This window comes from Pempheris klunzingeri, chromosome 11 (assembly GCF_042242105.1).
Source record: "Pempheris klunzingeri isolate RE-2024b chromosome 11, fPemKlu1.hap1, whole genome shotgun sequence".
Classification (NCBI taxonomy): domain Eukaryota; kingdom Metazoa; phylum Chordata; class Actinopteri; order Acropomatiformes; family Pempheridae; genus Pempheris; species Pempheris klunzingeri.
This window is the reverse complement of record NC_092022.1, coordinates 9,643,072-9,666,681: the sequence shown is the minus strand read 5'-3', so window position 1 is coordinate 9,666,681 and position 23,610 is coordinate 9,643,072. Positions and strand designations below refer to the sequence as shown.

The window sequence follows — 23,610 nt, the reverse complement described above, 5'->3', positions numbered from 1 at the left end:
ATATATTTTTTGATGACTTCGTTTCAGCAACCACGGAATGTCACCCATATCCTGGTTGATTGTACTTTCGAGTTTTATGATGTTTTTCCATTGATTTGTTTCCCCGGCGCAGCTGCCGACCTCTATTGAGGGACGAACGTAATCAGCGCTGACGCAAATTAGATGGTTATTCGTTTCGAAAATTGACAGAAAAACAATAAAAAAGATGAAATGCTCCCAAATCAATAGATATAATGAAATTCAAATAATCCGAGAGATGAGGTCTCCATGGCAACTGATAATGTGGAAAAGAAAACAATTTAATAAAGGACAGACACGCTTTGAAAACAGATTGGGGAGGGGGGTGGCTGTAAAGCGGGGAGAGGAGAGGAGAGGAAAGCAGAGCAGAGGAGAGAGGAGGTGGGGAGATGGAGGGATAGAGAGAGGGAGGGAGGGAGGGTGGGTGGTGGAGGGGTGTTTGTGGCTGTAGTGGTTGCTCTATAGCTTGTTTCCCCCGGCGTGTGAAGGATCTGTGTCTGTCCCAAGGACACCGGAATAATTAGAAAAGCTTTCAGGCCAAAAAGTGCAGATTCAGGTTTTAATACACAAAATTATTTCAGGGGCAGTGAATCGGAAAACCATTTGTTGGTGACCTTCCTGAGAGGCCTCCCCCTCCCCGGTACAGGGCAAGATGGAGGCTATGTGGCAGCACAGCCTGAGTTATGGCATATTTGTGTTTTTATAGAGGCAGGGGGAATGGAGTTGGGGAAGTTGGGAGGGGGATGTGGGGGTAAATGTGTGTGTATGGTTGTGTTTTGTGCATGTGTGCGTGCGTGCATGAGATTGGAGGGGGGGGTCATAGGGAGACCTTCATGTTGTGTGTGTGTGTGTGTGTGTTGGGGGGGGGGGGGCTCTGGCAGGAGTTTGGGCAGAGGGAGGGAGAGCAGAGATGAGAAAGGAGAAAGTACAGCGAGAGAAAGGGGGAAGTTGCAGATCCGGCTGTATTTACAGATCAGTTGTCAAAAGGAGCCATTTAAGGGGAATGCGCCGGTTCCTGCACTGTGACAGGCGAGGTGCCTGTTTAAAAAGCAAAAGACAACTATGAACCTGAGAGGGAGACAGTCAAACACAGGCTTTTTCTGTTGAAGACAGACAGAGCAGGGGGTGGCGAGGGAAGCGAGTGGGTGTTAAGTGACTTCATTTGTAGTCTATTTAAGGTATGTTTTACTTGTCCTTGTGCTGCTCCTCCAACATCTAATACAGGGGCTGCGTTCTAGTTAGCACAGCAAGGGAATAATGATTGAGTGCATCGTTCTTATTTCCTGTAAATACAAATGACTTTCTTTCATCTGCCTAAAAACCTGTATTTGATTTCAGTCTTGCTGTCAAGGGAGATTTGCTACTGATGTAAACAGCGATAAGAGTCAAAACCAAAAGCACAGCTCTGTTGCCCTCATTAGCTTATCACGACTTTAAGTATGTACACGTTCTGGTGGCTTTATTCAACATCCGTGTCCTGCTCTTTTAACATCCTATTTCCTTTACTACTCTTTGTCAACTTTTTGAAGGCAGTCTGGTTGGGCGTTGGAGCCTTGTCTGTCAAGTAGTGACTGCCATTTTTGTGTGTTTTTGTGGCTTTGTTTGACTCAAATAAAGGCGATCCACCCTTTGTTCAAATGATACCAACAGCAGGTCCAGGATATCACGTCTTGAGTGCAGATACCCTTATCCTGTTCCAGGTAGCAATAAATGGAAAAACAAGTCCTGACACAAAGCTTGGCCTGATAATTACTGTTCTGATATTTTAATAGCACAGGATCCAGATCAGCATCACTGCTTTCCTGCAATATAAACTGTCATAAAAGTTAGGCAATATTTGATAAAAATGTGGGATCAAGTTCCACATAGTGTTAATTTTAGTCCTTTCTCTTACCTGTAATTAGTTTGCTGCTTTATACACGGTTGAAGTGCTGTTTGAACTGTGTAGCAGAAAACTGTTTCCATTCAGTCCTCGCATTCTTCTATGTGAGGACTACTTTTAAGCAATGGTGTCGTTCCTATTCTTACTTGATTTGAACTTTAAAGAATTTTTTCCATCTTTAATTCAGTTGTTAATATGACGATGCACACAGAAGATAATTACAGGCTTATTGAGACTCTGATAGTTAGATCTTCCCGTCTTTTACTCTGGGGAATCTGCCCTTATTCAAAGGCAAACAGAGATCTGACATTCTTCAGCAGGATAGCTAATATTCTCCAGTACTGATATTGCAATGTGAAAAGTGCCCCACAAGTAGGAGAGAAACTAGAAATTCCCCACAGTACACTAGCTAAGAGCCTTCAAATCTAACATGCCAGTGTCAATGAGGACTGTTTTCTTTTTTTAAATGAAAAAAAAGAAAACAAAACGGATAGGAGAGAGACCTGAAATATGAGAGCCGATAGGCATCCGCTGTGTGTTTGTGTATGAAAGTGTGTGTTTGTGTGTGCATACACATGCACACTGACACACACACACACACACACACATAGGGCACAAAGCACATGTTATCACTGTCAACAGCAGCAGTAGCAAACAGCGGCAGTTGTTCCGTGTGTGTGTGTCTGTGTTGTGTATGAGTGAAAGTGTGTATGCCTCTGCATGCCCACAATCTCTCTCTCTCTCTCTGTCTTTGGCTGCTGGCTGTGAGGGACACACTGTAAGTCAGTCTGTGTGTTCATATACCCATGAGTGTGTGTGTTTGTGTGTGTAAGCTACTACCGTACTACACTTCAGGGGCCAGGAGGCAGGACCGAGCCTAGCCCAACAGGGCTGAACAGGGCTGGAAAGGGCCGAGGGCCAGCTCCCTGTGCACACCACCCACTTCACACCTGTCTCTCTCAGACGCACACACACACTCTCACTCACACACAGGCACAAACACATGCGCACAGCTCCTACAGCCATGCTGCTCTGCATAGGGCTCTCATTGTAGCAGTGACAAGAGGGCGCCCGTTAAGTGGCTCTCCCTTCCTGGGGCCTGTGTGTGTGTGTGTGTGTGTGTGTGTTTTGTTCCCCCATGTGGCTGTGGGGTGGAGAAGGGCGATGAAGGACCCCTACTGGTAAAGTGGGTAAACTCGCACAGCCTCGACATCTGTGCTCTGAGAAAGGAGGGAGGTGGGAGGGAGTGGAGAGAGAAGGAGAGAGGGGGAGGGTAAGGAGGGAGGAGAGATAGACAGCGAGAGAGGAGGACAGAGTGGGAAAGAGGAAAGGAGTGAGAAGGAGAGAGGGAGGGAGAGAGAGACAGAGGGAGAGGGGGAGAGAGAGAGAAAGCAGAGCCTTAGCAGAGGAGCAGTTGAGGGGAAAATGCCTTGCTTTGTGGAGAGAATTCTTCCAGGGCAGGAGGGAGAGGTGAGACAGAGCGCAGAGGGCGGTCTGCTGCCAGGTAAGACTCACACACACCTCTCTCTCTCTCCCCCCACCCCCCTCTTTCTCTCTCTCTCTCTCTCTCTCTCTCTCTCTCTCTCTCTCTCTCCTCCCTCACACACACACACACACACACACACACACACACCTACACACACACACAGCGGAGTTGAGTGCTTCCTCGAGGTGAACTGGTCTGCAGTTGGCATGAGTCAGGCCTGCATGTGTAGTAATGTGGTGGGTGGTGTCAAAGTGTGTGTGTGTTTTTGTGTGTGTGTGAGAGAGAGAGCGTGTGTGAGAGTGAGGAAACAGCAGGTGTAATGTTTGCTTTCTGGAAAAAAATTTGTAGTTTTTAATTACAGATGCATATTTGTACCTATAGTGCACTGAATGTCAGTGATGTGTTTAATTAGTTTTAATGGTGTGCTGCTTCCTCTAAAGTTCTGTTGTTGACTTTTTGTGTTGTGCCTTATGGCACTCCACAGTTCTACTTTTTATATCATGGTGGTGGAAAGTAATACTGTACTGTACAATTTACTTTTATTATACATTTAATGCCAACAGAAAATTTTACAAATATATGGACAACTTATAAAATACAATTATTATAGATTGAACTACATGACAGTGTATAAAGAGTTTTAAGAGTTTCTGTATAGGTATATATATCTAGATATAAAAATTGGTTTTGTTATAATGAGTACTTTCACATTTTCTCATAATACTTCTGCACTTATGAAGTGCTGCTTTTTTACTTTTACTTATAATTTAGTATTTCTAAATTGGGGTGTTGTTACTTAAGTAAGGGATCTGACTACTTAAACCACCACTAATTACACATTACTTAACTTTATAGTGAATATGTTTTATTTATTATGAAGCCGTTTTCAGGCTGTTAAAGTGATCAAAGGCGACGCAAATACACTTTATTTGACTTTAAAGGGAACGAATATTTGATGACAGGCTAAAAATAGAAATTATTAAAAAGCACCTAAAACTCCTCAGCGATAATGTCAAGTACAGATGTTTTCGGAAACGACATGAGGTAATTTGCGGTGTTGGTCGAGATTGATTTGGCCTACGTAGATACAGATGTTGTGATGGAGAGGTTTGTCATCAGAGGGATTTTCCACTCTACTGATGTAAACAGTGTCTGTTGAATAAAGGCTAAAGAGTCGTCCTTTTCTCCCTTGTGCAGACATGGTTCTGAGAGGAATAATCCTCCTCATGTACAATTAGATTTTCTCCTTTTGGTTAAATAAATACTGTGTCTGTGAACATAAACACAGATTTACATGCGGCCCTGTGGGTGTCTGTCTCTCAAACAGCCTACTGCTACAGCCTGGGCCTGATATTTCTTGTCAAGGCCCACAAGAAAAAAAGAAAAAGAAAAAGAAAAGACAGACGAGGCAGAAGTTGGCGGGCTCTAACTTCACGCTCGCTGTTTATTTGTTTTTATAACAAATGGAACCAGCTTCCCGAGTGAAAGGTGAAGTCAGAATTGAATTTGGCTTGCGTTACCGTGGCAATCTGGCAACCGCTCCTGTGTCCCATAGGACTGCTCTGGTTGCTGTGTGCCGGGCGCGTGTGCTTGTTATTTAACTGGTGTGTGTGTATGCTACTGCTCAACGTGCATATTGTGTGTGTATGTGTGTGTTTGAGTAGTGGGTGGTGGTAGCAGCATTCACGAGAGAGACATTTTACTAAGCAGACATTTCCCCCTCTGTTTTCACTCTGACCTGGTAGGAGATTGATGACTGAATTGTGGAGTACATGTTAACAGTAACTGGTGATTTATGAAGATACTTAGGGTAAGTGAGGCCGCACAGGCTGGAGGGGAAGAAAAAGATATAGCCTTTTAAGTTAATGCAAAAATATAGCCTTTTTAAGTAATAATTGTTATTACCACTGCGGGGTTTGGAGAGAGGTCTGAGTTAGAGTTAGATGTGCACAAAGTGCAATGTGAAGGTTTTCCTTTTCCGTTGGCCACGTGCCTTCCTTTGTTTCTGGCTTGTTTCTTGACTCCATTCAATACTGCAAGTTTTGTGAGAGCAAAAAAGAAATTAAAGAAAATACATGTGCATTTAGATATAAAGATAATGGAAAGATATTTAGATTAATTTAGATAGCTAAATTCCAATATTTGAATTGAGAAAAACTACTTTTCCTGGGTAAACCACAGTGGAAAACTTTTCTTGGATGAACCTTTGCACTGCAACAAGTGCACTGTGTGTTTTGGCAGCCCCCCTTAGCCAAAGATCCCTCAGAAAATCCGCATGCAATTTTAGAAGAATCAGATTCTTTTCCTTTCCTTGGCTCATGAACTCCCTTGATATTATGCACACGGTGAATCCTCGTCTCTATTCAAATATGAGATTCAATCCACTTGGATGTGATCTATAGCATTTTTAAGGAATAAAGCAATTTTAGGGAATACGGAATAGTGCTTCCCGTGGAAGAGGGATGGCTTTCATTTTTTTTCAAGGCACCTCTTAGACTGAGTGAAATGTTTCCCCTGTTCGCTCAGGGACGACTTTATTTCTTACCAGGGATTTAACACTCACTCAGTCCCCTCATAAATACAGCGTCCCTCAGCCCTTCGCTAGCCATAACTCATGCACTAACTCTCTAGCTAACTAAACTCATATAGCAGAGCCAACACTTGTTTGTCTTTTACCTCAGCCTTTCTCTCCCACTCTTCCTCTCTGTCTCTTTTTTCTCCTCTCAGCTGATTTATACATGACAGAATCTTCTCTGACTACCGTCTCACCAGGCTCCTGCGCTGATCTCCTTGGCCCACTCATGTAGTGGGTTTTAGAAGAAATGTGCATTTGAATATGAGCCAGCCTAATCTCCTTGAGGCTATTTAGAGTGAGCCTAATGCTCTAAGAATGAGCGAGAACAACACGGGAGAAAATGCGGACGTCCCTCTCGGCGTGTCACAACACAACTCAGGTCTCCAAAGAACGAAGCAAGCCTTTGATTTACTGATAAAAATCTCTCTGTTAGGCAAATGACATAAAATTCCTGCTTTCAAGGCACCTGTTGAAACCCTCAGTCTTTCTAGAAAAGGCTTTGTGTGTGTTTTTTGTATTTCTGCCTTTATGGCGCATACCAACGGTACAATAAACAGCAGACATACAGCAGCCGATAAACTTTCAGGTCATTCCGCTTTCAGCAGATGAAAGTGCTCAGGTGGGGTATTACAGTATGGTGGAAGCCTTTACTGATCTGGTGCCGATTGGCATTTTGGGAGGAGACAGTCTTCCTGGCGTGGTTCCCGTATTGGTTGTTAACAGCCTGCTGGTACCTTCTGTTCTCTCAACTCCTCAAGCATCTGAAGACCCTCTGAAGTCAAAATCGCCCATTTTGATGTCTCATGGCAGCACCCGGCGTTTTGTTGTATTTGCGTCTGAAAACACAGGCCCTGCTCGGAGGAATTACCCTCAGCACTCGTTGGTGTCGGATGGGGGAGGAGGGTATCATTCTTCTTTTTTCCCCCATCTCCCTGCTCTCCTTGCTGTCCTTCCTTTCTTTTTGATCTCACCATCAAATCTTCCCCGGTTTTTATGAGTGACGTTTACCCGAGAGCGGCTTGGGAAATGGCTGGCTGAAGAAGACGTTTGAGAAAATGCGCCTGAGCAAGCTATCACCTTTGATAAAGCCATAGTTCCATTGGGAGAGAAAGAAGAAAGCCAAAGAGTAAGACCATTGTTGGTAATGAAAAATGCCATCCAAGAGGGAGCATCTCTCTGATCCTAGCCTGTTAAACCAACAATGTATAGTAAAGCTGATACAGCAGTGGTACATCAAGCATTTCTCTGTTGTTCTAGCACTGCGAGTGTTTGACCCAGAGGACTGATCTGAATCTGGGGTACCACACTGTGCCATTATTGCACATCAGTTGGGCACCAAATGATTTCATAATACAGCACTCACACACACGCACACAGAGTGAGTCACACTGGTGCTGCCATCAACATTGGCATACCGTCAGCTGTCACCAGTTGGCAAAAAGGCTGGCAAGGCACTTGAAAGCACTGCAGAAAAAGAAAGAAATAATGAGGAAGTGGAGGGTAGTTGGAGACACGGAGAGCAAGAAATGTTAGCTTTAGTAATTACTACCTCCATAGAGAAGCAGTGGAGAGGACAGTGAGGCAAGCAAGCGCACGAAGGAGGCCCCGTGTGCAGATAATGAAGGGGTATCATTGTTGCTCTGACAGCGTTAATCTTAGAGTGCTCCACAATGTGTGTGTGTGTGTGTGTGTGTGTGTATATGTCTGTCTCTATCTGGTTATGCGTATGCTCTGTGCAGCATATGCATATACTGCTGGGGTGGATAGAGGTCATGGTACAGTGCCATCGTCCTACCAGTGAGACCATCCGGCCCCCCTGACAGCACAATTTATCCAACCATGTTGACAGTTGCTGCCTCTCACAGCTTCTTGAAGACAATCCTGACACTCCACAGCCTCTCGCTCATCTTCACAAAAGTACTTGGATCACCTATCAACACCCGAACTTGTCTTCTTTCTTCAGAAGTGGGAGGCGGAAAAGAGGAAAGCTGAAAAAGGGGAAGAGCAGTCCAACTTTTCTTTGTGCCCGTCTTTTTCTTTTCTTTTTTCCTCTCCCATTTGAAGTTGTGAGACACTCATTTAAGCCTCATTGCACACCAACACTCAACACATGAGAAAGTGTTATGAATATGTATCAACACAGCATATGGCAGCAGTAGCGCTGGGACTAGGTGTGTCCAGAAGGGTAGAGTTCTGCCGATGCATTATTCTCCATTCAAATTACCACAGCAAGAATGCAGCGGGGAGCTGAGAGGTGTTCACCACCTCTTTAGACGGGGCAAGAGAAGAACCTGGATCATGCAAAACAGCAGGAACGGAAGAGCGGTGATGAGCACAGTAGTAGGCCAGCTGAGTTTCCTTGATTTGGTAGATTTTTTCGGCAGGTTCAAACCCAGCACTCGCTGACACGAGCGTGATTAAAAGTGATATTTCTGACACATTAGGATGCGCACGGGAAGTAACCTCCTCTAAAGCGTTCATTATTAGATGCATGACAGACCTGAATATTTATAAAATAGGTTTTAATAATTAATAGCAGCAATCTGCTCCCGTAATTCATCAGATTTGCACTTCAACAGAGTATCCGTTTTCACTTTAAAATAATAATAAGAGGAATATTAATGTTGGAGAAATGTAAAACGGGCAGCTGGATACAGCGCAAATAGGCAAACACTCCATGATCACTTCTGAGGCTTTCCTTTAACCTGTCACTTTTCAAATAAAATTACATTTTAAGCCATCAGTGCTGCACTATTTGAAAACCTTCAGTTGTTTGTGCTTGACAATTTAGTGAGTCGCTTCTCACAAATGTGGCAAGTCATGAAGATAAAGATGCAGGAAACAAAGTGGGTTTGGTGTAGAATGCAAAAGTAGATGCTGTGGTTTTATCAAAAGCAAATTTATTTGTTTGAGTCAACTTAGCAGCACTTCCTTTTGTACACTGAGGCCCAAAATAGACAGCATTCTTTTTCCTGTAAAGCAGCTTTGCTTGTTTCATCGTTTCACAGTCATTTTTCTTTTTTTTCCTCCTTCATTGTGAGTGTTGTTTTATCACACCTTCAAATTCAGTCACGGCACATTCCTCCTTCTACTGAACTCCCAGAAACAAGAATGTTCCTGTTTTAGGTGAAAACTGCCACGTTTAGTTCCGCCTCCAGTTCACATTGAACTTTTCGGTAAAGCACACTGTTTTAGTGCTGTCACTGACGCAGTGGTGTGTTTATCCTCACTGTGGATCACTTTTTCCTGAGTGTGTAGAACTGTCAGTGTGCGTATTTGACAGTGTGTGTCTCAGAGCAAATGACGTGACCCGCAGCCACTAGACCGAGAGGAGCAGAAGGAGAGCACAGAGCACAATGCCCTGCTGTCTACAAGCCTGCAAGCAGGTGTGCAACACACACATACAGCAATGCACACACGCACAATATTGGTTACAGCCACTTAACATATGTGCTTCTGGTGTATTGTGCACATATCCACACTTTTCCAACCATACATGGACACATATAAACTTTAAAATGTTAATGCTATTGTTGTTAGTTCCATCCTGCTTATCAGAAAAGTAAAACTAAAGTTTGCAGTGGAATCACAGCCACAGGGCCTAAAAATGCAAATCCCAGGAGCAGGAAGACTCATTCCCATCGCTTCCTCTCTTAGTCCTACAAAGAATGTGTTTTGATCAAAATTTAATTGTGCTTCGTAAGAAGAGAACATTGAACATTGAAAGTGTAGAATGTGACAAAAAGTAAGTGTTTGAAAAAGCCTCCCTATTTTTAGAGAGCCGTGGGTCATTTTTGGACAGGTGGAGAACCTGCCCAGGATGACATTTTAACAGGCACCTGTGATTCATTCTACCACATATAAAGTCCAAAAGAGGAAAAGTCTGTCAGGCAGAGCAAATTTTTTAATGGTAGCCAGGGATCGATGTTGTCAGTGCAGGCATCCTGTCTGGAAATACAAGCTTTTTTTTGGGTAAATGTCACCTCCTTCTTTCTTTTCAAGGAGAGAGAGGAGAAAAAGAGCAAAGGGAGGAGGTGGGAAGGAAGAGGGGGGTGGGGGATGGGGTGGGGGGGGTCAGCGAGATCTGACGCAAATATTCGAAACTAGGTTGAATTTAGGGAAATTGCTTGAAAAACATTGACTCACACTTTCATTCACAAGGCCCTCGTATCTGAAAAACAAATTTGAAACGTAACCTTGGAAATCAATTAAGAAGTCCCTGGGAGCTTTAGAAAAAAGAAAGGAAAGGTCCACCCCTTCTTTTTCCTTTTTCCCCCTCCCTACATGTCTTTTCCTCTCCTCCACTTAACAGGGACTTGGATCTGCCCATCAGAACACTGCCTTGTGTGAGGAGGCTTTGTCAGCGGGGGCTTTATTTAATTTTTTTAACGGCAGAGTGCCTTATTTGCTGTCAAAATGTCTTAAGAGTCTTATTAAAGAAATGCCACAGCTCATTTCCTTGTAATGCAATTCATATGCTGGTGAAAGGGGGCATGTCTAAAGATCTAAACAGCTTTGCTTTTTAGGCTTCACATTAGGGGTTATCTGTGAGGGCTTGTCATTGATTGACATTATCTGGCCTGACAGGGCCTCATATCAAGGTTAACCTCATGGACAAAAGTGCCACCCGCACGGACACACAAACACACACTCTCACCCACACTCGTAGTCAAATAAGGCACGCTCTCTTCAACTTCCTGTTGAGAGGGGCTCTACGTATTTGTGCAGGTTTCATCTGTGTGTGTGTGTGTGTGTGTGTGTGTGTGTAAGCCAGGTGGAGATTTCCAGACTTAATTGATAACTAATGGAGCGGCGTGTGCTGAGTTTACCCTGGAGGATTGACACTGTGTGTGTGTGTGTGTTTGTGTTTGTGTGTGTGTGTCTGTGTGTGTGGGTGTGGGTGTGGGTGTGTGTGTGTGTGTGTGTGTGTGTGTGTGTGCGTGCATGTCCTGTGGAGAGATGGAGGGGGTAGGTGATGGTGAGAGGATGGGGATGACTTACTCAGCAGTGTAGCTCCGGATTCTGGTAAATTAAATATGGCCCCAAAGATAAAAACATGGAGTGACACACACCAGTCTGGTCGCTCCTGACCTCCTAGGCGAGCAGGCCGTTCACTTCGCTGTAGAAGAAAACGTGTAACTAACACTCATATGAATACACACACTCCCACTCATCTCCCCTTCTCCCTCCCAACAAGCCACAAAGGCGAAGAGAGATCCCCGTGACCAAAATACAACTGAAGCAGTTAATCTGTACAGATATTAGCTCAAGGGCTCTTGAGAGGTGCACCGCTGAGCCCGTTCTCCACTGCACTACCCACACTGCCTTGCTGCCGCACCAGGCACGGCAACCATGAGGGAGGGACACAGGGTCGTCTGCTCATTTACCATGGCGGTTGGCTTATCAAATTGCACTCCTGGTGTCTTGAAACTGAACATGGGAGCTGAGCTTCAAAACAAAGCTGCAGGAATAAATTTCCCTTGTTTGAGTCTGTGGAAGCATGGGAGTGTGTGCAACTGTGCATCTTTTAAAGCAAAGTTTTTTTTTGTTTTTTTTTTCCTTGCTCCCGTAACACAAACACTTACAAATTAAGTCATCATCTGGTGCCAGCTGCGATTCCAGATTTGATGTACAATTTTAACAAGTTAGCCGTGTGTCCCATGAATTACCCTAAGCAGCAAACTCAATAAAAGTTGGCTGTTTTGGTTCGTGGCTGTCAGAATGGTTCTTGTCACTCATGTCAGATTGTTTTTTTTTCTCCCTTAGACCATTTTAGGCTGCTTGTCCTCTGTTCTGGAAAACACCATAATTACCCTGTTTGTGATGAAGCTGGAGGGCGTATTTGTCCTTAGATTTCAACTTTCCTGCCTGATTGCCCTCAAGTTCAACGTCTTTCCTCTTCCGTCTGCACTTGAAATATACATTGTTTTCTTCAGACATTGTCCTGTGCAGTCAGTGTGTGTGTGTGTGTGTGTGTGTGTTACTGGGGCCGTTTGTGTCTGCCTTTGTCCCGCAGCGTCTTCTTTGTGTTTTCTGGCGATGTGACGGCGAGTGTGGCACTTGGCTGAGGGCTTGTGTTTGATAACAGCCTGTGGACTGAGCTGAAGTGTAATAGTCCAAACAGGTCCTTCAAGGTCGGCACCCCCTGAAATACTGCACACAGTGTGCAAGGTCACATTCTAGACTAAAAGCAATAAGTGCTTTATTGATAGAAAAAAAAAAAACAACAAGCAGGCAGATGTGCAACCAACTGATTAATAATAAAATACATTTGTGAGAGAGAGGGACAGGGGGAGGGGAGGGGGCAGGGGAGAGAAGACAGCTACCTCCTGATTGTATATCTGTATGTGTGTGTCTGTGTGTGTGTGTGTGCGTGCGTGCGTACTGCACGTGTGTGCCTGCATGCATGTACAGTATGTGTCGCAGTAAAACATTGATCCTGTTATGGAACCTAAAAAATCCATTATAAATCCAGTGGTTAAAGAACAAAATGTGACAGATTGGTGCTGGTGGCAGTTTCCTGGGTGCACAGTCTCTCTCTTCATGTCTGAATCATTTCCTATCATTACTGCAGTTTCTATGATCTGAAAAGTACAGTGTGAAAGTACTGTTTAAACGAAGATCACAATCACCTCACTTCTCCTGTTGTGACAGTAATCCATCTGTGATATATATCTCATCAGTATTATGTTTTATGACAGAGACAACAGTCACTGGAGGTTCCTTTTTTCCATTCAGTCACTTTTTGAACAATGTGCCTTTTGTACTGCGCCTACTGCGCTATTATCTTTTTATGAAAATAAGCAGAGGGTGTTGGACTGTCGTCATCTTTTATGTGCCTTTATCGTTCTTTCTCTCATGCTCTTTCTATTTCTGGTTCTCTCTCTCTTCTCCAACCTGGCAAAACCTGCCAAGTGAGTAGAGCTCCAAAGTGGATCAGTTAGTGGCAAATTTAGATCTGAGGTGGGGAAGGCTAAGTCCCAGTCACAGCCAAACCCATTTCTTTAGGAAGACTCTTAGGGACAGGAATGCCATATGAGATTTCCATATGCTCTGCCACCCCCTTCCCCTTAGTGATCACCTACAGTAGTCACCCTCCCCCCCCACCCCCACCCTTTTTGCTCCTCAGTTGTGTATGCAGCTTTACAGCTCCTTTTCTAACTCCCTTCTCTACATAAACTTCTCCTTTAGATGTACCCACCCCTAAACCCCCATCTATCAACTAGTTGGCAATGGCATTGTTTTTAATCATCAGAACCTCAAAATTATTATTATCGCTTCTGATGCGGCAATTAAAACTTCAGGTCAGAGGCACAACGAGCGGTGATCAGCAGCCGAGCTGAGAAGTTTTAATTAGACGATCAGAACCATTAATGCACAAAAAAAAGGTGTGCGCTGGGAAATTAACGGGAACGTCTTAATCAGGGTTAGCGACTCCGAAGAGGAGTCAAGTGAACAGAGAGCAAAAAACAAATCATTTCCGCACCACTGGGACAAAACTCAATTAAATATGCATGCGGAAAAATGGAAATTTCTCAGCATCGGCTGCACCGACTGTTGGAAAACTGTGGCAAAATCTCACGGCGGGGTCGGCGACCTGCTTATTGTTATTCTTGTGTAATAAAAATGAGAGAGGGGCCAGATGCTGGGGTCTGGGTGTCGTGGCGTAGTTGTCCATCAGTGCCTTTCCGCTTGACTTCCTTGCGGCTGCCGCAGCCTCACTGCCTTGCAGGGAGAGAGAGAGAGAGAGAGAAGAGGAAAACATTCTCTTCCTGCAAGCTGTAAATTTACAAAAATAAAAACATGGTAATTTCCAAGTGTGTCTGTGTATGTTTGCCTGTGTGGCTCAGTGATTTCCCTGACACACACATGCACACACACTCTCTTACACATACATCTCCCTTGAGAGCCAGAGACACAAAAGGTTCAGTGAGCTAGTACACACAGGGAGCTGCAGCGTTGTCGATTAATCTGCCAAAGGTTCATAAAGTTATAACTGGGCTTTTTTAAAGAGCTACAGCAACTCTCAGTTGCATATTGTAAAATAATCCTGAGATGAGCAGACATCTCCCAGACCCTGTTTGTATTAATTAACTCCTGATATTGCAGGGGGTTTGTCCCTGTGTCAGTCATGTCGGAACTCAGCAGGAATCTACAACAAGCCCTGTACCTGTGTTTGATTAGGTGAAGACATAAGCTTCAGTTTAAACAGGTAATATCTACCTCTCTGATACACAGACCTTCCTGCGTGCTCGCTTCATACAAACTGACATCACTGCAGGGAGTCGGTGTGTTTATTGTGCAGCACTCCACTTTGAATGAACAATAAAGTCAAGTTATTCAATTTTCTGTACGTTGTATATGTGACTTTACATCTTCCACAAGGTGATTACAGGAGCGTTTTGGGCATAAGCTGCCTCGTCTCGTATGTCTTATATGAAAGAGGTAAAGCCACAACTCTGCCAGTCACAACCATTGTTAACTCCCACCTCCTTTACCCGCTGCCTTGATTACAGTCTGTGCACGTTCACACAAATAATGCACTTCCAACAGCGTTATTAGGATTTGAAACACCACTTGATTGGGCATGATATCATTCTGGCACACAAACAGAGACTCTGCATCAAAAACCAACAAGACCTGTGGGGCTTGGAGCTGTGGAAGAGTGAGTTTGTCAGTGTGGAGGGCTAGACTTGAACGCCATCCAGCGCTGAGAAGAAACAGGGACTGAAGGAACTTTGATGCACTTATTTTTGACTGAAGATGAAAAAGAACCTGACCTAGTCCAAATGTATTCAAAATAGTTTCTTGACTTTTTTCCTCAGGTTTTAGCCTTATACAGACAGTATATGGCACTCCTTTGTGGCCCTGCACTGTTTCCAGTAAAAATAGTGTCACAGTTAACATAAGCAGTCGGAAAAATTAGTTTCAGCTGTTGTGTTCAAATTCAAACCTGTCTGTTTTTTTCCAACTCCCAGTGCTTACTGAGGTGTCTCCTCCTTGACAATTAGCACACCAGGCTAAAACAGACTGTAAATAATGTCCAATGCATGTGACAGTGTTGTTTTTCTTTCTGATATTCATTAATAAGGCAGAATGCTTACTGGACTCTCAGGGAGGTGGGGGAGTTGGTCCCAGAGGGAAAAGTTGTTCTTTCATGTAGGTCCCCACAGATTTTATCTCATTGTACGCTATCATGCACACAAACGACTTGAGGTAAACAGCTTAGTGTTACCATAGCAATCCCTATTGTAAGCAATGGCAAAAAGCGTCCATGGACAGAAACCCTCAGCATAAATAATAGTTTAGACAGCTTCCATAAACCATCGAACCATAGCATGTTCCTCCTCACAGGAAGCTCACATTATTAAATTTATTTTAAAGCATGCCCTACCTTTAAAAAGAAAACACTGAATATGTGCTTAAGATGTCTGATAATTCAGTTAGAGGCCTGCTTAGATACTCAACCGGTAGCACTTGGTCCTCCACTCACGCTCCTTATTGTTAACAGAAAACCATACATAAATACCCACTAATGGAAAGAAACAACTGTGTAGGGGTCATTTCCTACAAGGAGTTTGAGATTGCAATGCAAAGGAAATCGGTAGTTAAAGCATGAAATACTGAACGCAGTAAACAGAAAAAATGACCTCCACTGCAACACCCAAATGACCTCAATCTTCCTTTGTAGACTATTTCTGAAAAAAAAAAAATTGAAAATTTATGTCTTCCACTTCCTAATAGTTTTTCCAGCTGATTCCTTTTTCTTTTCAAAATTGCTGTCTCCTAAAAGGTGACCCTTTCACCCCCGCCTGCAATTGTCTAACACTAAATTGTACAGTAATGTGCAGCTGATATACGGCCTGCTCAAAACTACATAATTCCTGAAGTCATTGTTTCAGAGAGGAAGCCCGCAATGTAAATACAGTAACTGAGAAAGCATGTGTGGGGAGCACAGGGTGCATTGTCTGGCGACGGGGTGATCTGTAAACTCCTTCAAATTGTATATCCTCTAATGATTCCACAGCTTTGCAAAAGAAAATGAAAACAGGATTTTATGTTGCACCGATGTGATTTACATAATGCCGGCAATGGCTCACACATGATTGTGCTTGGCTTTATGGCTGAGGGAAAATGAAGAGGCTCGTACTCATTGTTATAGAGAGTGGATTGAGTCTTTAAGATAGAACTTTGTTACCTCTGATATCACATATTTTTGTCTGCTGAAATGGTGAGTCCGTAGCTCAGTGTAGTCTATTATCTTAACCACAGTGTGGCTCAGTAAAGATTCAATACAACCTCACACAAGAGGAAATATCTCTGCTGTGGCACGCTGTTTAACTGTTTTCTCAGAGCCTCAACTGACAAAGCTTTACATACTAAACAGTAAAAACAGAATATAAGTTAACATGCTTGTCTGAGCCTTGGTGATTCTACTGTTCTTCGTTTGTTTTTTCATGTCATAAATACTGTGTTACTCACGGTCACCTCCTCCTTGCTTTTTAAAAGTTATTTACAACTTGATAAAGATCTGGCCTTGATTTTGAGTCTGGAAAATGCTGTTGGAGGGTGAACTTTGGTGGCCCTAGAAATAAAGTGAAAGGTACTAGAGTGCAGTTTCTGCCCTAAAAAGGCAGCTCTGGATATGGAATGCCACAGGCAGCTGTTCCTGCCTCATCAGAGGACATGTTATAAAGATAGCCCCACTTGGGTTGAAATAATGCCACCCATTCCTGCCCCAAAGCACACTCTATCATGCTCTATTGTTCAGAGGGGCCGCAATGGGAAAAAAATGTTGAGACTTTGCAGTATGTCTTGTTCAGTGAAGATATGTGGAACACGGTAACTATAACATGTTTTGTTTGATGTGTCCGTGTTAGTGTCTTGGCTAGATCAACAGTAAAAGACAGCAGGCGGTAGAGAGAACTTATACAGCTTTTTAGTTTCCTTTTAATAAAGTGAAACCAGCAGCCTCTACAGAAACAGTTATTGAGTTTAATCCCACTGAATAGCCAACAGGAGAACACGGCTCCAAAAAGCCCAAAAGTGCTCAGCATTTTCACTCCACTTCTTGACAGCTTTAATGCTGTGCAGCCCCCCACTCAGTGGCAGGACCGTAGCCTCTTAAGGTGAGAGTGAAGATAACATTTCACAGTGTCTCTATAGTGCTGTCATGTGAAGGATTATGTAGCCGTGTATTTGCCGCTTGTAGTACCGTAGGGGGTCTGATATCTATCTGCCTGTGTTTTCAGCTGCCTGTGTTTTTTTTTTCTCCTTTTTTTTCCACCACTATTAAACTCTGAGCTGACCAAAGAGGTGTGACTTAGAAAGATATGTACAGTATCTCAGTGTGTCCTTCCAGTCTTGTGCTGTTATTGTTAAGTGCCTTTGGATGATATTAATAGCAGCAGTCACTGATGTTCTGTGTTGTTTTTCCATTGGAAATGGAAAAGTTGGTTCAAACTTTGTTTCCAGTGATCATGAAAGCACGCTTAGCCCTCGTTTTAAAATCCTGCGCATTGGAATTATATGTCTTTAACCGTAACATAGTTAATTGTGATTCTGAACAACTTTAAGCAATTTTTTTTTCTTCTTGTTTCCATCAGCTGAAAGGAGTTTATGCACTGAAACGACCTCAGGAAAATCCAAGATGGCCGCCAAAAGGAAAGGTGGCCTAAAACTCAATGCTATCTGTGCCAAGCTGAGCCGCCAGGTGGTGTTCGACAGCAGCTCCCAGAACGCAGAGGGAGACCAGAGTGTAGCAGAAAACAGTGAGCGTGGCAGTTCCCACTACGACGACAATGAGACCAACTTCCCCGAGAGCCTGAACCTAAGTCAGAGCCTAGAGGAGGACCAGAAGAGACGTGAGGCCATTGAGAAGTGGGTCAACGGCGAGTATGGCGAAGAGCCGCCAGCTCCTGAGGACGAACAGGAGCAAGAACTCAAAGTCAGCAATGACGAAGATGGTCCCCCTGAGGGCGTCTACATGGTACAGCCCAAAGGCTGCAGCGATGACGAGGAGGAGGCCGAGCCTGCGGCGGGGTCTCAGGATGGCAGTTTCCATGACGACAAAGAAGCTGAAGACAGGCCTTCAAAAGATGATACCTACATGCCACCAAGCGAGGCCCAAAGTCGCCAAGCACCTTTCTCTGCTCCAGGTACATTCTGACTCTCTGTCCTCCTATCACTTTCCTTTTGATGTCCCTGCCATACTCTGATTTATACCAGACCCTTTTTATACATCTTAAACCTTTGCCCTTCAAAACATCCACTCCATAGTGTTACAGGGCAAAGGCTCAGATAGAGGGTGGGTGACATTGCCACATCCACATAAGCTTAAGTGTGCCCATTATTGGAAAGAGACGCTCTAGAGTTACAGTATGAATAGCCAGTGACATTATTACCCTAAAGACAGATTCAACTGGCAGGCCAGGGGGGAAAACAGGAACTTGTCAGTGTGTGGTTAACTGTACAAAGAAATTCATAAATGGAGTAGGCTTACAGCGTAAGGCCGTTTATGCACTCTCCCAGCAGCTGTGGGCCAAGAGCGCATGGCAGGACCAGGCTAAGCTTCATATTACACCCAGGATTACATATTGAGTCTTTGATTTTCCCTAAGCTCACTAAACTTAGCCACTGCTTCAAGCTCCTCTATTACATGGAGTCTGCCGTGGAGGAGTTTGGGTTTTGTTCACACTTGTCAAATCCAAGAGATCAATTATCAGAAAAAAATCAGAAATTGGCAAGTTATATGGTAATGATACACGTTTTAATAAATTCCTTACTATGTTAATACTATGTTCTCTTGTAAATGACTCATAATAACCCCTGTGTGACGTGATGTTCCCTAGGTATTGATTATCAAATAGATATAGCTGGCAGAGACTTCCAGCAGTCATTCTGAAGCAGCAATACTTGTTAACAGCACAAACAATCTTTTAAGAAAGTACCGTTTACAGTTATACACTTTGTGACCCTTGAAACTAGACACACACACACCACAGGACAGTTTGGCCTTTGTATAACAGAAGTTAAAACACAGAGCTGTAAAAAGAAAAAAAAAACCCGTCTCGGTTATATGAACAGAGATATAAAGCACTTTCACAGACACCCAAAGGAAAAAAAAACCAGCCATGTGTAGGTGAGACCAGTTGCTACGTTACAATAATGCATTTTGTTTTGTGCTTGCTAACCTCAGTTAACAGTTTTTTTGGTCTTTACTTTAGGTTTTGGTAGGCGCATCTACCTCATTGTTATGTACACACGCTCTTTTTCTCTTCATTTCTTTTTGTTTTCACCAAATGCACAGCAGTAGCTCTGGCCACACACGGAATTGGGGGCAGGGGCTTCTCAGAAAAAGGAGCAGGTTTCATTTTAGCACCAAATGAAAAAGGCTTTGTGGTTTTAATTAGTCATTTTATGTTTATTTCATGACCATGTCTGTAAATATGTAGTACTGTTGTGTAGCAGGCCTACACCTTTCCCTACACTGGCTGTTACTACTTTACATCACACAACAAAGCCAAAGTGTTTGAAGACTGCACACTGCATCAGTTGCAAATCTTGTCTTTAGAGTGTTTTTTTTTTCAGAGTTGCTCTTTGTTGATTGTAACTAGGGCATCTATATTGCCATGTTTCTGCTCAGCTCACAATTAAAACATTTTTTCCTCTCTCTCTCTCTCTCTCTCTCTCTCTCTCTCTCTCTCTCTCTCGCTCTCTCGCCGCTGTCTTTCAAAGGCTGATGCGGAGTGCACGTAATTATGCATATAAACATAGTGGCTTAATTATCTCTCACAACATCAGTGACAATGTAATTAACAAACATTGCAAGATCAATGAGAGAAACTGCGACCTTCAAAACATTTAACTCCTCACATTGAGGCATCGTGCGGATTTCCTATCAGTGCAAAACCCCAGAATACTTTTCCTAGATAATTTAGATGTCGCATCAGAGACCTCATAAGCCAGTCAATGGAAAAACCAATGAATAAAAAGTATGAAAGCAATGACAGAGATGCTCATAGCGATGGATCAAACGGGCTTGACCATGACTTCCATTTGCAATTCTGGGTTCACTGTAAAAGGTTATTGTTCATTTCAAGCTGTTTCAAAGCCCTCTCTATTTACTGCCTGTTAATTAACTAACCAAACAACGAGGAAGTTTGAAGCTCCATACAGTTTTGTGTGTGTCAAATTAGTCTTAACAAATGCACATAATGTCATTTATTCAAAGCAACTCTTCATTAGGATACCACTGTCCATTTAAACAAAACACACTTAAACTAATTCGCCAACATGAACACAAATTGCTTTTCAGAACTCTTTAAATTATTGTACCATTAAAAGAATTATTCAAAACTTTCTATGACTGAACACCACTGAAGACACTACATGGTAATAAAAAAATGGTTTAACCAAATGGTTTACATTGTGCATGTGTGGTTCAAAACTGACACCCTTTAGAGGGTATTCAAGCTCTAGATTAGTCCATATATAGCCACTAGCATGCACCTTTATCATCAGCGACACCTCTGCCTCTCAGTCCTGTGAGCAGAGAAGCTATGCCACACTGATGGCCATGTTTGGTCAGCCAAAAGGAGATAGAATACCCATCTGTTATCATATCTGGGAGGGAAAATGTAGCCTAATTGCCTCAAATATAGACAAGGCAGGTCTGTGTCGTGTGATGGATTTTAGTTGTCTGAAGTGTCAAGATTAGGAACCACTTCTTTGGTAGATTTTTTTAGTGACACCAGAGAGAGTGCAGAGAGAAATGTCAAATGTTTTAGTGAGCAGGAAAATGGTGAGAGTAAAGGCAAAAGAGAGGTTTATTTATTTAATAATTTATGGGGATGGGTGGCACTGTATCATTGGGGCCAATCTCACCTTAACCTGTACACATAGTTTCCCACCTGGTGTCACATGACATCATTATATGGCAGCCAGGTAGGACTTGAAGTAGATGGTGTTTTAGAGAGGTTATCTCCTGTTAGTCCCACTCTTAATCCTTTGTCCAATCACTGGCTTTTCACTGACAGCACATCACACGGCTCCGCTGATAAATAAAGAAGCTTTACTAATTTGTGACGATAATACCCCCAGCAAATGGAAAAGGAAAAAAGGGAAATAGGTGCTCCCATGACAGAAACCACTAGTCTCTCTGCAATAACTAGTAATTGACCCACAAAATTATAGCTGTTTTCTTTCATTGTACTTCTCCAAAGCAACAATCAATAGGCACAAAGCTATTTATTGTCAATACAGGATTAAGTCAGACAATTTTTATATTTGTGATCAGATTTGGTTTGATTATTCTTTTAGATTTGGAATTTTTCCAATGATGTTCATTTTACCTGGCTCCTTTTAAATATCATTCCTCACTCAGTAAAGTGTGGTTTCATTTTCTAACTCATACTGGTGTGGGCTGGTCCGCCCTAACTTTAGAGCTATATGATATTCTGTGACCTGAGATGTTCCTTACAGTATAAATACAGTAGCACTAAAATCCAACCAGCCAATAAAGTTATCAACACCTAAATCAAATGAGAGAATTCCTAACTGTAGTTTAAATTAATGTCCAGATGTCTTTCCAGTGGACAGTTATGCCATATGCTATTATCAATTGAGCAGTTAAAAAATAAAAATGAAAACTTTTGAACAGAGTAAGGTCAATTGTACTGTACCTCGCAGTAGATAGTTTTATACACAGTATGTGACTTTGTGGGTTGAGTACACGTGAAAACATGGTAGGTTTGATAAAATGATCCGTGTCAAACATGCAGGTATTTCCTCTCAAATACCTGATCCATTTCTCTTAAATTTTTCATGCCCTTTCGATCCACCAGATACTCTTTCATACTGATCCACTACGCAGAGGAGCAACCCCAACACGGTGAATGGAAATTTGGGGATTATTTTACATGCTGCGCAGGAGATGTGAAAAGCAGGGCACAGCGACTGAATTAGCAATAACTGAGAAATCTGAGACAAGTGCAGAAATATTTGTGTATTAATTACCCAGTTGCTAGGAGGTATTACCTCTCAACAACTCATCTGTGCTCTGGTAATGAAAAAAGCAATAAAACAAAATGTAAAAAAAGAAAAAAAAAAAAGGTTTTGGACCATGGTCCTGTGACTGTGCTAAAGAGTTAAGAGGGCCAAAGCTTCTACATGACACAGGTGAAATTATCATCTGGTGCAATACTAACATATCTGTGTTCTGGTATCCTGTCAAACATGTAAACTGACACAACAGGAGATTTTTGGAATTGAGTTGGATCAGCAAATACAAGGGTACACAGGAAAAGTTGCCTCACAGTCTTCTCTGTACTTTTCTCTCTCTTACACCCTTTCTCTGAATGTTTTCCTCTCAGTCTGTGCTTTTCCTCTTTATGCAGAATTTTTTCCTTCCACTGCTTTCAGGCCAAATCATTTTTCCCTTTTCCCCACTCTCTGACCCCTTGCACTAACCTGGATGAAAGTTAATGGGCCAGAATTAATCTCCACATAATGCAATTAAACTATACATTGACTATACTTCGCCTATGTCCTTGGGGAAGTTGTCCAATTTAATGGACTCTTAAAATGAAAGTGATGTTTCAGTTCACAAATGTGTAAAAAGAGGAAAGGAGTAAAGGATTAGTTCTTTTCACTCTTCAAGGTGACACAATAATTATGTTATTTTCAAATACCTTACAAGCTTCATGGGGGATTTTATGAATTGCACTTAACATGCCATAATTTCTCTGCAGATAGTAGTTATAATTTTGTAATTTGGAAATCACTCAGCATCAATCATCATGTAGAAATGTGCAAGGGATGTGCTGATGCTGTCATTCATTTCTAAACATAAAACGTATAACCCGATTTTTTCCCCTAAAGCTTCCTTTTATGTTTATGTCTCAAATATGGTCTCATAATGTGGATAATGTGGAAGATGCCACACTCGCACATGTAGAATATTTATTCAAAATGTTCATAGTAACTCTCTAATAAGTTCTGATTGCATAAAATAATGAGCATAGAGAATCAGAATATGTGTATTCAGTACATTAACCTGCAAATTCTGCAGGGCTGACTTACAGTGCAACCAAAACAGGAAGAGCACTGCCTAAGGCTGCTTGCTTGTAGACATAAAGACACAGATATGTGCAGATGTTGTAGCTTGCAGTGCAAAATCACTTTCCTGTTGTTAGATTCACTACAGTTCTGAAATTATGAGGATAACAGCATCACAATTTTATAAACATTTATTGTTCAGAAAATTCAATACACTATAATATAAGTTAGCAGCTCTCCATTATCACTATGCGGCAGCGTGAAAATGTGGAGGTGAGCGACTGTTGTTTCATTAATTGGACTGACAAAATATATTCCACACTTGTAGCACAATGTTACTTTACAAAATGAATCCATTTGTAACTAACATATTTGATGCCAAACAAATTGATAAATTGTCAAATAGAGACTATCCACTTCAGCTATGAAGCACTGCGACACTGTAACACTTGTCGAGAGAGCATTAGTTAATATGAAGCGAGAGAGAACTATTTGGTGGACTGATGAGTGACATGAATTTGGCCATTGATTAACATGTCTTGAACAATGGGTTAATTAGGGTTCAGTTTTGCAACTCAAATGAAAGAACAA

General features: G+C 42.5%; 1 protein-coding gene across 5 annotated transcripts in view; it reads left to right on the top strand.

The window, feature by feature from the left end:
* The window catches only part of casz1 (castor zinc finger 1), a 74,641-nt gene that overhangs the window by 25,299 nt on the left and 25,732 nt on the right, over positions 1 to 23,610 (top strand). For 4 of the 5 annotated variants that reach the window (XM_070839308.1, XM_070839310.1, XM_070839309.1 and 1 more), the window contains exons 1-2: positions 3,298 to 3,404; positions 17,568 to 18,119. In XM_070839308.1, coding sequence (XP_070695409.1) covers positions 3,326 to 3,404; positions 17,568 to 18,119 — 631 coding nt within the window. In that variant the 5' untranslated portion in view covers positions 3,298 to 3,325. Of the gene's footprint in view, positions 1 to 3,297; positions 3,405 to 17,567; positions 18,120 to 23,610 lie in introns of those variants that run through there. The other variant, XM_070839307.1, reaches the window with a different exon arrangement.